General features: G+C 33.0%; 1 protein-coding gene across 3 annotated transcripts in view; it reads right to left on the reverse strand.

Annotated features, from left to right (window-relative positions):
• Positions 1-12,165, reverse strand: part of LOC120534295 (centrosomal protein of 290 kDa-like) — a 134,495-nt gene that overhangs the window by 60,924 nt on the left and 61,406 nt on the right. For all 3 annotated transcript variants that reach the window (XM_039761783.1, XM_039761782.1, XM_039761784.1), the window contains 11 exons: positions 11,813-11,977; positions 11,131-11,280; positions 9,417-9,532; positions 9,221-9,323; positions 8,154-8,384; positions 6,444-6,617; positions 5,078-5,189; positions 4,763-4,968; positions 4,489-4,640; positions 4,243-4,354; positions 1-273 (listed from right to left, as the gene is read on the reverse strand). The exon at positions 1-273 is cut by the window's left edge and continues 183 nt beyond it. In XM_039761783.1, coding sequence (XP_039617717.1) covers positions 1-273; positions 4,243-4,354; positions 4,489-4,640; positions 4,763-4,968; positions 5,078-5,189; positions 6,444-6,617; positions 8,154-8,384; positions 9,221-9,323; positions 9,417-9,532; positions 11,131-11,280; positions 11,813-11,977 — 1,794 coding nt within the window. The remainder of the gene's footprint in view (positions 274-4,242; positions 4,355-4,488; positions 4,641-4,762; positions 4,969-5,077; positions 5,190-6,443; positions 6,618-8,153; positions 8,385-9,220; positions 9,324-9,416; positions 9,533-11,130; positions 11,281-11,812; positions 11,978-12,165) is intronic.

Consider the following 12,165-nt stretch of genomic DNA (forward strand, 5'->3'; position numbering starts at 1 on the left):
TTGTGGCAAGGGTAAAGCACCACTAAACTGTCTCCGAAGTGATTGCACAGTTTGCTGTAAGTGCTTAGCTCGATTACGTCCTTCCTGTCTAGCATAATACAAAGCTTGCTCCTTGTCATCAATCTTCTGCTCCAACCTTAGGTTGTAGGCCTCCAGCTTCTGAAGCTTAGTCACTGTTACCTCCAGTTTGCTGACAGCAGTGGCCTCACTAACCTGTAAGGCTACAATGTGCTGATGGAGTTTTGCAATCAAGGCCTTTTCATCAGACTGAGCCTACAATTAATATTTAAAACAAATATTTTAGTCTTCAGTCAGCATAATTAATAAAAACAGTACTAAGTATAACAGTAATTAAAAAAAATGTCTTAAAAGTTAGAAACTACTTGAAAGAAAACACTATATAATAGTGTATGCTGAATATTCAAATGCATGATGCATTATCCATAAACACAGGTAAGAAAAAGTATTATAAATATATAACCAGCAAATATTTTCCAAAAAAGTTAGTTTTTTGGTACAAAATGTAGATAGTTATGTAATAATACATGTTGCCAGCTAAAGTTACAACATTGATAGAGTATAAAGTTACAACAGATGATAGAGTAATTTTAGTTCTGGTCTTCAAATAACTTTCTTTAAAAGATTACACATTGAGTTTTATAATTACCATTAGTAAAAATCATACATAGGGGAATTTTCCAATAGCAATTTACCTCACTGGCATGGAATAGGAGAATAAACATGAATTTCTACAGAAAACCAAATCGTTGGCGGTAGTCTAAATGCTGTGTCACATATTTTATATTTTATGAAGTTTTATGACATAATTCCATGGTGTCACAGCACATATAGTTAATTATAAAGTACTGAGTAAGTTCCAAGTAAGGGTAGGCAAAATCTACTTCCCTACATTTAAATTATATATGAGCTTTATTCTAATTTACTGCTAAACTATACTATAATACCTTGACTTCCTACAGATGGTGCCAGTCACTAAACCACACTGATCCTCAATAAGATATTCAAAATGAAACACAATTAAGAAGTTACATTTATAAAAGGCACAAAAATATTTGACCCATTTACACTTAAAAAAGTATGAGTAGAGCAGTGGTGTGACTGGTAACCAGAATGGAGAAAAGCAGTTTCTCTTAATTTGTTACATTCACTAATGATTATCTATTACTAGCAAAATACCCGCGCTTCGCAGTGAAGAAGTAGTGTGTTAAAGAAGTTATGAAAAAGAAAAGGGAACATTTTAAAAATAACGTAAAATGATTTTCAATGTAATTGTTTTGTGACTGTCATGAGTGTTGCTGTCATCAAGGATTTGATTATGATTACTTCTTTCAATCAGTTTCATATTTGGAGGATGTGTTGTGTTCAAGTTATATTCCGTGTTTGTCAACCGTTGTAAAGATAACAGGTTTTATTCATCTAAGTGTTCACTACCCAAATCGGTACTCATGAATCTAAGATGTTTAACAGGCATTCCCGGTATTAAGTTGTGGATTTGACTGCGAATATTTAGTGGCAGCATGTCTATGAACTTAATTTAAACTTAAGCTTTACACCTTGCTTTCCTATTGATGTGTCTACAAAGGCTTGTTCAGATTCAGAGGGTTGTTCCTTTCTTACTGCATCAATAAACAGCTTGTCTTCCTCTTTATCCAAGACATCACACACTGCATGCACAGGTTTACCTTTCCCAGTCCTGCACAGTGAATATCGTATTCGTCGTAGGCATGACAAACGCCAGCGGCAGCGCATCTATGAACTTAACTTAAACTTAAGGTTTACACCCATTTTTTTCTCCAGCCGGCTGGAGTTTTTGTTTTTTCTGTCCCCCCTGGCCATTGGACCTTACTCTCATTCTATGTTAATTAATGTTGACTTATTTTGTTTTCTTATTCTGTGTTTTATTTTTCTATTCTTTATTATGTAAAGCACTTTGAGCTACTGTTTGTATGAAAATGTGCTATATAAATCAATGTTGTTGTTGTACACTGTGCTTTGTTTCCGCAGTAGCTGCACTTATGAATATGCTTGTATGCGTCACTCGCTTCATATTCTTTTGCTGCCTTCTCAATTGTGTAATGCTGATGGACGGCCTTATATGGGCAGGCATTCAATTACGTGGGAGGCGTGACGATGAGGGACGCAACTTCCCCTCACACGGCGACCAAGCTGCAGGCTATGGCCATATACATGTACGTAAGTAGGTTCCAGTTATGACCGTTACGCGTAGAATTTCGAAATGAAACCTACCTAACTTTTGTAAGTAAGCTGTAAGGAATAAGCCTGCCAAATTTCAGCCTTCTACATACACGGGAACTTGGAGAATTAGTGATGAGTGAGTGAGTCAATCAGTGAGGGCTTTGCCTTTTATTAGTATAGATGAATTATTCAAATACCCATCAAAAATAATGAGCAAAAACTAAATTAAAAGCTAATGAAGCTACAATCAGCAATTGGCTACTTGTGGCCATGCTGCAGGGGCTTTATAAAGTACTTGACTAGCACACCATGAATGGTAGCTGATTTTGGTGTGCTGCTTCTTGTACACATTCAATGTGTGACTGAAGAAGTTCCCTCTTTTTATCAGCATTATAATGATACTGGGTTAGCAAAATGCTGTAAATATACTGGCTGGCCACCTTTTTAGACTGACACAGTGAATGTAGTTGTCTAAAAAATATTACATTAGAGCACATGTGACATGGTTTATTTACAGTATGTGTAGTATTATTTTAAAATTTTCATTAGTAGATAAACAACATAAAAACAGTGGAGAGTGTTTTCACATAGACACACTATAACAGTGTTAAACTCAAATCATGGTGACGGTAAATGGGTTTTATGTAAGTAACATATAATATTAATGTTTTGGGCACATGCACCATCCTTGGTATGTAATAGCCAGATCGCATGTTAACTCATGATTTGAGTTTACCTCTGTTATAGCACTTCTATGTGAAAACAGCAGTATCAAATGCGGGTTTTTTGGGGGGGCGGGGGAGTTGGGATTCTGAACTCGGCTGAGAGAATAAAACTGAATAAAAAAAAAAAAAAAAAAACAAAGCTAACCTTTACGAGTATCATAAATTACACCGGCTGTTACAGACTGGAATCAAATGTATGTGTTTATTCTAAAATAGTAAGAATATGAGCAGTTCACTTCTCAAAACGGACTCCTCCAGGATCGAACCCGTGAAGCTTTGATTACCAGTCAACAGCTGATAATGTTGCGCCACCGAAGCTGTCGTAGCAAATGCGTGTCAATGTCGCACCCTAACACGAGTTGTTTTTCTGCAGTTATTTTTTTGAATGGAAGCACATTTGTTCTGTTATATTTGCATCTTTTGTGAAAGTGTTTGTTTGATATTTGGAATTCAGGCTTCACACATTATACACTTCATGTCTACATTTTGTCAGTTATTACTAAAACATGAAAAACGTTTCTGTTTTAACGATGTGTTTACTGTGCATAGAATAACGATATAGTATTTATAAAAGGAGTAATTTGCTTGACTTCTCACTCTTTATAACTCTAAGTAACTGACATGCAGGTAAACAGACTTGAGCTGAGAAAACCGTGAGGAGTGGGGAAATGTGATAGCAGGCAGCTTGCTGTTTGCAGCTTATCCACACATTTAAAGGACAAAAGACGCTGATGGAGAGGTGCAAAGCGTTTTAAGGTGGGACAGATCTACAAGTTTTTTCGTAGGCTCTGGTAATTCTAGTGTTAAAAAACTTCAGTTATGGCATCACAGTGTAACTACAGTGTAACTCTTATTTTTTGATTATTTACTAGAAAATGTTTTGAAACGGCTAATAATTAGTTCCTGCATCGTGTCATCAAATGATCATAATGCAGTGACATTAAGAATCCTATTCTATGTTATGCAACTTTTTAAATACAAAGTATCAAAACATCAGCTTATACTTGTGTTTTCCTTCTTTATACTATAAAATGTGCCTAGCTATTTTACTAAATTATTGAAAAAAAAACCTTGCTGTCTGTAAAAATAATAACAGACCAATTTATTAGCAGCTTTTAAATTTTTTTTATTTGTAGATGTTACTTTTTACAAATTTATTTACAAAAAGAGCTGCTTGGTACTAGATTTTCATTTATTATTTTTTCTGTTTATGAATTTGTTCCTGTGATACATCTAACTAATGGTTTATGTAAGTAATGTAAATGTAACTAATAATAATGGTTGCACTCCATTTACTCACCTGATAATCCAAGACCTGCTTTCTCAGTGCTTCAACCTCTTTTTCTCTTGAAAGCTGTCGAGCTTCCAAGGCAATAACTTGTGCCTTGGCAATATCAGCAATTTCTCTTAACCTGTAAAAAGCAGGCATTATATCATGTAACATTTGTAAATAAAGTCATTCAGGCAGCTTTTACTGTTCATTTTAATAGTCTCTCAGCTAAGAAAAGTATCCAAAATAATTGAGTTTCCGAAGACAAGGACTTACTTTGACACTTCAGTGTTCAGTGTTGCTTCCGATTTTTCCAACTCTATTATACTTGCCCGATCGGCATCACTAATATCCTTGCTAACACTTTGAGTAAGCGCATCCCGCAGTTCTTGTTCTACTTTTTGTGCTTCTAAATTCTGTTTAGTTACCTTACAAGATGAAAAAGAAAACCATTTTATAATTTGTATTATAAACCATTTATGTTAGTGTTAATTATTTTTCTCCATTGGCATTTTTAGTTTTTTCTCCAAATGCAATTTAACATGCTTACTTCTGAAAATTTGTTCTCAAGTTCAAAATTTCGCTCCTCCACCTGCTTTAAAGAGTTTCTTAAGCATTCATACATTTTATGAGCATGCTCAGCTCTCTGTCTCTCATTGAGCTCTTTCATTTCCAGCATAGTTATTTTCTTAGATATAGACAAAATTTCACTGTTTGCTATTGCTTTGGTGGCCTTATCCATTGTACCTTCTGCACCTGTAACAATATAATAAATGGTTTAAAATATCACGGGTGCAGCAACATTAAGGGCTCATAACAAGTTTAGAATGTAACAGCCCATCATTAACTGAGCTAGTATGCTGACCTAATTTATTAATGTGCTCCCATGACTGCTCCAGAGTGTACAACTTTTCCTTTGTAATTTCCAGTTCTTTATTTAGATGGTCAATATGGCTCCTGAATACTGCATTTTCACCCTATTAAAGTAAAACAAGATATTTACCAAAAATTGTATTGCAATTTACATTAATAACACTTGCATTAAAAAGACAAAGCAGTAGGATTAATGTATTATGTTTTATTTGTATAAAACTAAAGATTCGATATGTAATTGGTTATTTTACAAAAATTACCATATTACTATAATACTAGTTAAGCATAACACAGCTTTGATAAACTGTTACAAAAAAATAGTTACTAGCTACAAGGAATGAGGGGTCATGCACCTTAACAAACAAAATAATGTATTATAATTACTACACAACATACTAGATTGCAGGATGTAATGTAAAAACATAAATATAGATCAAAATGTGAAAACATATTGTTGAAATTATTTTCACATTTTTTATCAAGGAACATGCCTACAGAATGACACATCTGGTAAATTCACCCACCCATTTTGTGATCCTAGATATAACTTTTACTAAAGGAATTCTGAAAATTATTTAGCAATGCATAGGAAATGGCTATGGATTTTCATTATTTATTAATTTTGTGGCACTAGTGATGGTGGAAAATTTTGCAGCAGTAGCCACCCATTTTCTATTTGCAGGAAACAATGTAAGGTCATAGAGAGCCAGAGCACAGCCTGTCAATAACAAGTGAAAGGCAGGAGCCTAACCCACATGTGATGAAAGTCTATAACCAGACAATGTTTGCTGGAGTGTTTTTTCTCCAACAAATAACAGTATTAACTGATGCTCTTTACTAAATCATTTGTTTCAGAAAACAATAATGACAGTTGCAACTGGATTTTTCTAACACAACCATGTTCTTATGCAATATTGATGCCAAGTTAAGGCTTATGAAAACTGAGTCAATAGGAGAGTGTATACATTAGGCATATCACACATACCGCATTACACAATCAGGCCCAAAAGTGACACCTGTACCAGGCAGCGTTTGTCAGCTATGCAACTTTCTTACAAAATCATTGCAATAAGAAGCTCCTTTCATCAAATATGAAAAGGATTTTGACTAAAGCACAAACATCTCAAGGAGTTAAGTTTGGGCTTAAATGCATAAATGAGTAAATACAAACACACAATATTAATATAACAGGCAAACTGATGGTTATTGAATTAAACGGAGAGAAAATTAACCATATGCAAAAACAGAAGACAAAACAACAAAGTACACCCTCAATATGGCTATAAAAATAAAGGAACTTACAGTAATGTAGAAAAATGACAAAAATCAGTTACTAAACATAAATAATAGAAACAAACCTCTAAATGCTCCAAGCTGACTGCTTTCTGAACTAGCATATTATCCTTTTGTAAAAGGTCTCTGTATTTGATTGTCAGATCATTAAACTGTTTATTTGCCTTTTCAAGTTCTGCAGATGAAACACTTTTATCCAAACTTTTCTGCAAAGAAGCAATTCTGAATGCTGCCATGTCCTTTATAAAGCACAAGAGAAATCAAAACATTATTACCTTTTAAACATTTGTGTAAAATATTTAAAAATAAACAGAAATATAAATTTAAAACTGCACAGAGAAATGTTTTTATATTTATATGGATATGGAGAAAGGATGCTCAGAAAAAAATATACATTTGATGTAGAGATGGATGTTTACAAAGTATAGAATGAAATTAAAAGCCAAATGAAAGACACAGCAAGAAAAATGTTTCCAATGCTACATGCTTCTTAATTAGCTTTCAGACTGTATTATTTTATTAACAACAAGGTACACTCATTCTTAAAAAACCTGTGTCTAAATACTCTGAAATCATGAACTAGGCCTATTCTAAGCACAGAAAACTAATCATAGTCTACAATTAATCCATATATCTGAAGGAAATATAAACTTATTTATGAATAAATAAAATATCAGACACTGTAACTTAATAATATAAATTTAAAATGCTATATTAGCAGAAGAATAAACCCATTAGTAAAAATATTGTAAGAAATGTGGCCAACAAAGCCATGAACAAGCATATAACCATTCTGAATGAACTAAACAGAGCAATTGCTGAAAGAGAAAAAGAGCATACAAAGCTGTAAGATAGAAAGCATGATTGGCTAAATGCTCCTGGGAAATAAACCGTACAAGCACAACATCATCACCTTTAATGGCAATTACTGGAGTAGTTTAGAGGCCAGAAATATGCAGTGAATAATGAAGAGACACTAGAATATTAAACAATGGTTTACTGATTTAATTTTAAATCTGTCAAAAAGTCAAGCATAGAACTAAATTTACAAAAGGCCAGTAACAGCTAGCCATATTTGTGGACTTGTTCAACTTTAACATTTTTTGAAAGCATTATAAAAAAGTTTTGATTATATGTGTTCTACTTCCTAGTTATGCTGCAAGAAGCTGAATCAATAATTCAAAGTGTTCCTATTCTTGCATAACTTTGTCCTGTAAAATTGCTTTATAAAAGAAGCATAAAATATCAATTACATTTTTTCCTAAACCCACTTTTAACAATTCTGGGCTAGAGGAAGGTGGAGCCTAGCTCACTGGATGTAACTGAGGAGGGGCAAAACAACTGAAAGAGGACATCTGCTTCCAGTTAATAAACAGTAAAGGAAAAAAAATGAAATGGTAGGAATTCTACCCAAAAGCTACTCCATACTTTCCAGAGGGAGAGCTGAGACTAAGGAAGAACATAGGTATGTACAAAACTACAAGGTCTATTGTAACAAAAACTTTTAAACCACAGAAAAAGGATAGGAATAATCACACCAGCATCTAAATAATTTAATAAAATCTGTGTTGAGCTGTTTTTTGTTTTTGAAGCACCCCTTGACTAATATGTACAAAATGCATATAATGTATTTTGTTTAATTCAAAAGCTATGAAATAAACAACTCATTAAACAAGAAACTCAAACGAGAGATAAGAACTGACTTCTTATTAAGAAAACTTGCAATAAATACCACCGCATTAAAAACCCGGTGACAAAAACAATGTAAAACTTGCTTTATATCGTTGTAAGTAGCCAATTCTTTCCACCACAGCCGATTCCATTGATGCTGTTTCACTCCTTAATTTGTTGTTCTCCTTTCGGAGATGCTGCTCCATTTCTAACAGAGTTGTGTATCGTCTTGTAAGGGACTTCTCATTTACAAGCAGAATGGTCATTTTCCGGGCAGCTTCAGCCACTTGTTTCTTTATTTCTTCAGAGTCCATTTGCATTACATCTAACCAGTGCTATAAAAAAGTTACATGTAAGAGGATATTCGACAAGAAAAACATTTGTGTTTTTTTGTTTTTTTAAGTCTAGAACAAGAAGTGAAGTACTATGAATACAAAATGAAAATTAAATTCAAATTAATTTTTCATGTAAAAAAAATATAATAACTTTAAAGTGATGCATTACAATTGTATTTATTTGAATATATAAATACTGATGTCACCAAAAGTATTTTTTCTTCACATTTCATAACTAATTGTATTTAATAATATTAAGCTACAACAGTCTAAAATGTTTTACCATCAGTTTTCAAAGTGGTAGAAACCTTCTTTAAAAATCAAACTGGAGAAAAATCTGTATTAAAAAATACTTCTATAAATTCTGTTATATCCAATAAGCCATTCAAAAAACACAAAAAATCAAATAACAAAATTAATAAGCAGGATTACTTTATTAAATATTACATTAATTATATTCTGATGTTAAGTTTGTTTTATAATAATACTATAGATGATGCTAAAACTATGGCTTTATCCATCCATCCATTTTCTAACCCGCTGAATCCGAACACAGGGTCACGGGGGTCTGCTAGAGCCAATCCCAGCCAACACAGGGCACAAGGCAGGAACCAATCCTGGGCAGGGTGCCAACACACTGCAGGACACACACAAACACACCCACACTAGGGACAATCTAGAATCACCAATCCACCTAACCTGCATGTCTTTGAATTGTGGGAGGAAACCGGAGCGCCCAGATGAAACCCACGCAGACACCTAACTGTGAGGCAGCAGCGCTACCACTGCACCACCATGCCGCCCCCTATGGCTTTATAAGATTATGAAATACCTACGTTATATTCTTGTATTTTAACATCATCCAGAACCTTCTGTTCCTGAAGTTGATTTTTAAGTTCTTGATTTTTCCGGGTTTCTTGCTCCCACAACTCTCTTTCACTGAAAATATATTATCAATTAAAATTCATTAATCAATAAAATACCACTGTTTTAATATAGTCAGTTTATTACTGTAAACATATACACTTGTACCTCTGATATTCCTTATACAGCAGTCCTTGCTGATGCCTAATGACAGCAAACTTTCTTTTGTACTCCTCCAAAGCTCCTTCAAGTTTCTTTGTACATTCCTCTTTATTATGCAGTTCCTAACATCAAAGTAAGCACATCAAAACTCCTGCCAATTAAGTTAATTTGTAGAAACCTGCAGATTTTATTACATTTTTTTTTTGTTTTTCCAAACAACTATTTCTAAAACTTTAAACACATTTTACTTCAGGCTAGTTTGCATCTGTGTGAAGTACAATTACAATCTCACACTTAAGACCAAGTGAAGTGGATAGCATACGGAGATTGTCAGATGAGCTACATGTACTCAATAATATTGGAGCAAAAGAGATACAGAATAAATCACCTCCATATATTTAATAATATAGGAAATTAAAAGAAGCAGTTTTCTACTACTATGTGTTAAATAATATAAAATTATAACTGAAACTGTGTGGTATTAAGTGGGACTTTAGTGAAATTGTACTGAACCATGTTGTTCTTTTATTTGCTAGTGTAGTGAATCCCCAATAAATATTATATAAGTCAGAGATTATCCAGCCTTTTTTCTCTTACTTTGTAACAGCAAAAATTTTTTTTTTTTAATATTTTTTTTTCTTGTTTAGGGATCTGGTCCATTCTGGACCTTGAGGCCTGTCACATCAAGAAAAGAAAGTAAGCATGAAGTGGCAAATTCGGCATAGAAATACCACAGTAATGTACTGGGTTAGAGAGGATTCACAACATGTATGTTTAGTGAACATCAAATCAACAAATTGACTAGTTTATTCCAGCAGCAATGTGACTTATTTTTGTTTTTGAAAATCTATTAAAAGCACTTCCTAAAATAACAAATTTCAATATCTGCTTTTTTTTGTCCATGTGTCACCTGAATATGGCACTGTGATGCCTTGACTACTAAAAAGCATGCCTTATAAAATATTGCTTGGTTACCTTGGGAGATTTCCAGTGTTAAATTCACCAGAATTCTGTCTAGTTTGCATTTTTATATGTCGGCAAGAAAGAGCACACATTCATGTACTACTTCAAATTCAAATTGTTGCCATGTGTACATAATATAATTTACTTTTTATTATGTTAACAAAAAGACATATTCAGTTCTTTGAAAAAAATATTTAGTCCCAAATGTTGCTGGATTGCAAATGATAATTAAAGTCTTCCATTCTGCATTTTATTGTAAACTCACAAGCTCAAGATGAAGATGTTTAAATATAAAATTAGTAACATGCAGGTAGATATCTTAACCAAAATCTTACATAGATATTTAAAGCTAAGACACATACATTTCATTGAGAAACCTTTAGTTAGAACAACAGCTTTAAGTCTTTTCAGGTCCATGTCTGCAAGCTATGCTCACTGATTAGGCGTAATTTCCATTAGCAGATTGTACAAGCTTATTCTAGGACACTGCATGGAGACCTTCCAGTTCCAAACTGTGAAAGACTGTAAACGACATTGAGGCATTTACTTATTTATTACTCTTTTGTCCACTGTAAGTAAATACCCAAGCAAAGAAATTTTAAGCTGGTTTTGTCATAATATTTTGCTCTATAATAGTAATCCAGAGAACAAAATAATTATGATTTAGTAGATGGATATAAAAAGTAGATGTACTAGAAATGCTAGAATTAAGTACCATAATTTATAACAGAATTTAAAACAAACTCAGAACAATTACCTGCAACAGTCCAATTATATATTCATTTAAAGAATTAATTATTTCTGCACTTGATGGTACAATTTCATCTGGAAGAGAGTGAGCCTTTAGCGCTACTCCACTTCTACTTGTCTGTTTCAGCAATTTAATTTCATTTTCCACCTGAACTGCCTGTTTTAAAAAGAAAAATAAATTAAAATAACTATTTATTACATCAACTAAAAGCAGATAATTGCAACTGTTTCATAAATAAACTACTGCACATGGTATGTCTAAATTGAGTATTTCTTCCAATGAATCATAAGGAAAAAAATTCTGAATTCTGAAGTTTTTTCAGAACTAGCCCATCATCAAACCATTTATAACTAACCATAAGCATAAATAGCATTAGACCTAACTCTCTTATAAATCTAAAACAAACACTGGAAAAACATATTGTTTTCTTGCTGGCTATAAAGGTCATTGTGATTAAAACCATACACAAAAACATCACTAAATGAATATGAGAACTGAAACAAAACATTATTTGTCAAATAACCTTACAATAATTTAAACATTATTGCTTTTCTTTTTGAGTGGGAAACACATATTAAAAGGTGGAAGCTGTTTAATAATGAAATGCTAGACTACATGCTATGCTCTGTGATACAAAACACAATATGCATTAACATTTTATTTTACGTAGGTTTTGGATCACACCTACCCTATCAACTGCTTTCTCTAGCTGGTTACTAGCATTTGCTGCTTCTTTGCGAGCTTCTCTTATTTCCCTTCGTAGTTCATCATTCCGTCCAGTAAGTTGGTCAACTTGAGCTTTTAGATAAACATTGGCATCAAATGTGTGGTCTGAATTCTTCATTTCTATTGCCTAGAATCCATAAAAAAAGTTTATCACAAACATTTTGAAAATTTAGACAATTTTGATAAGAATATGCCAATCACATTCAGTTAAGTTCTCCAAAATAACACAGAATTGAGTTTATCTGGAATCTGAAATTTTGGTAATTAAAGAATATTTTCTTTTTAATTATTGCACACTTTCCTTAATTACAAAGA

This window comes from Polypterus senegalus, chromosome 8 (genome assembly GCF_016835505.1).
Source record: "Polypterus senegalus isolate Bchr_013 chromosome 8, ASM1683550v1, whole genome shotgun sequence".
In the NCBI taxonomy this organism is placed as follows: Eukaryota; Metazoa; Chordata; class Cladistia; order Polypteriformes; family Polypteridae; genus Polypterus; species Polypterus senegalus.